The following is a 1,135-nucleotide window of genomic DNA, read 5'->3' as shown; positions in this document are numbered from 1 at the left end:
GCCGGGCGCCGGGGAGGCGGCCTGGGCGTGGGCTCGTCGCGCTCGGCCATGCGCTCGACGGCGCCCTCGCCCACGAGGAAGACGGTGTCGGCGACGCGCGGGGGCCCAGTGACCGGGTTGTGGTCGTAGGAGAAGACGCGCAGGGCGCGCAGCGGGTGCAGGTCGGGGAAGCCGCCCAGGCGGTTGCGGTCGAGGTCGAGGATGTGCAGGCGGCCCATGCGCAGCAGCGCGGGCGGGAACTCCTCGAAGCGGTTGCCGTAGAGCCAGAGGCCGCGCAAGCCCGTCATGCGCGGCAGCTCGGCGGGCAGCGCGCGCAGCCGGTTGTCGCCCATCTGCAGCGACTGCAGCGCCACCAGGCGCAGCAGCGGCCGCGGGAAGCGCCGCAGGAAGTTGCCCTCGATCCACAGGCAGCGCAGGCTCTGCAGCTGCGCGAAGTCGGCGGGCAGCGCCAGCAGCCGGGTGCCGCCCAGGGAGAGGCGNCACGGCACCACCCCAGCGGGGTCCCGGCGCCCGAGCCCGCCCCCCGCCGGTCCCTCCTTCCCGCCCCGGGGACCAGCACAAGCCTGAGGGGTCCGCTCCCGGCAAACCTGGCACTGCGCTGGCACCGAGACCCGACGTCCGACGCTGTCTACTCCTCCAGTGGCCCCAGATCCGCGGGTCCAAGAAGAAGAAACCGGGCACCCAGGACTCTGGACAAGTGACTCTCGTAGAGGGGCTGAGGGCGCGGTCACTGCCGGCCATTCACGTCCAGCGGCGTGCGACCAGTCTGCCTGCTGGGGTCACTTCGGAATAGTAACTCAGAACAGTGTTACTTTGTGGCCCTTCTCACGTCTGAGGATTGGAGGGGCCCTCGGGCTTGGCCCCGCCCCGGCCCCGTCCACTGCCCAGCAGCTTGCCCATCACCCCATGCACTCGCGCCCTTATCTCGCGCCTGTGCCCTCCGTCCATGCTCAGGAAATGTGTGTGGCTGCGGTGGACAGGGGAGTGCGACACGTGAACGCCTTTGAGCGCCACCGAGGATGACCGCCCTAATTCTGTGTCTCTTCTTGCGCATGCTCCCCCCAGCGGCAGCCGCTCGCCCCTGCCTCCTCGGCTCGCGTTCGGAGCCCTCCTGCCAGAGCTCCTGGCGGGCAAC

At 70.9% G+C, this 1,135-nt stretch overlaps 1 protein-coding gene across 1 annotated transcript in view; it reads right to left on the bottom strand.

Moving 5' to 3' along the window:
* The window catches only part of LRRC10B (leucine rich repeat containing 10B), a 2,996-nt gene extending 2,096 nt beyond the window's left edge, over nucleotides 1–900 (bottom strand). Inside the window, exons 1-2 of the mRNA XM_008575801.1 lie at nucleotides 830–900; nucleotides 22–687 (exon numbers count right to left, since the gene is read on the bottom strand). Coding sequence (XP_008574023.1) covers nucleotides 22–687; nucleotides 830–900 — 737 coding nt within the window. The remainder of the gene's footprint in view (nucleotides 1–21; nucleotides 688–829) is intronic.
* Nucleotides 901–1,135: the final 235 nt, after the last annotated feature.

This window comes from Galeopterus variegatus, unplaced genomic scaffold (assembly GCF_000696425.1).
Source record: "Galeopterus variegatus unplaced genomic scaffold, G_variegatus-3.0.2 Scaffold1239, whole genome shotgun sequence".
NCBI lineage: Eukaryota > Metazoa > Chordata > Mammalia > Dermoptera > Cynocephalidae > Galeopterus > Galeopterus variegatus.
This window is presented reverse-complemented; position numbering and strand designations above follow the sequence as displayed.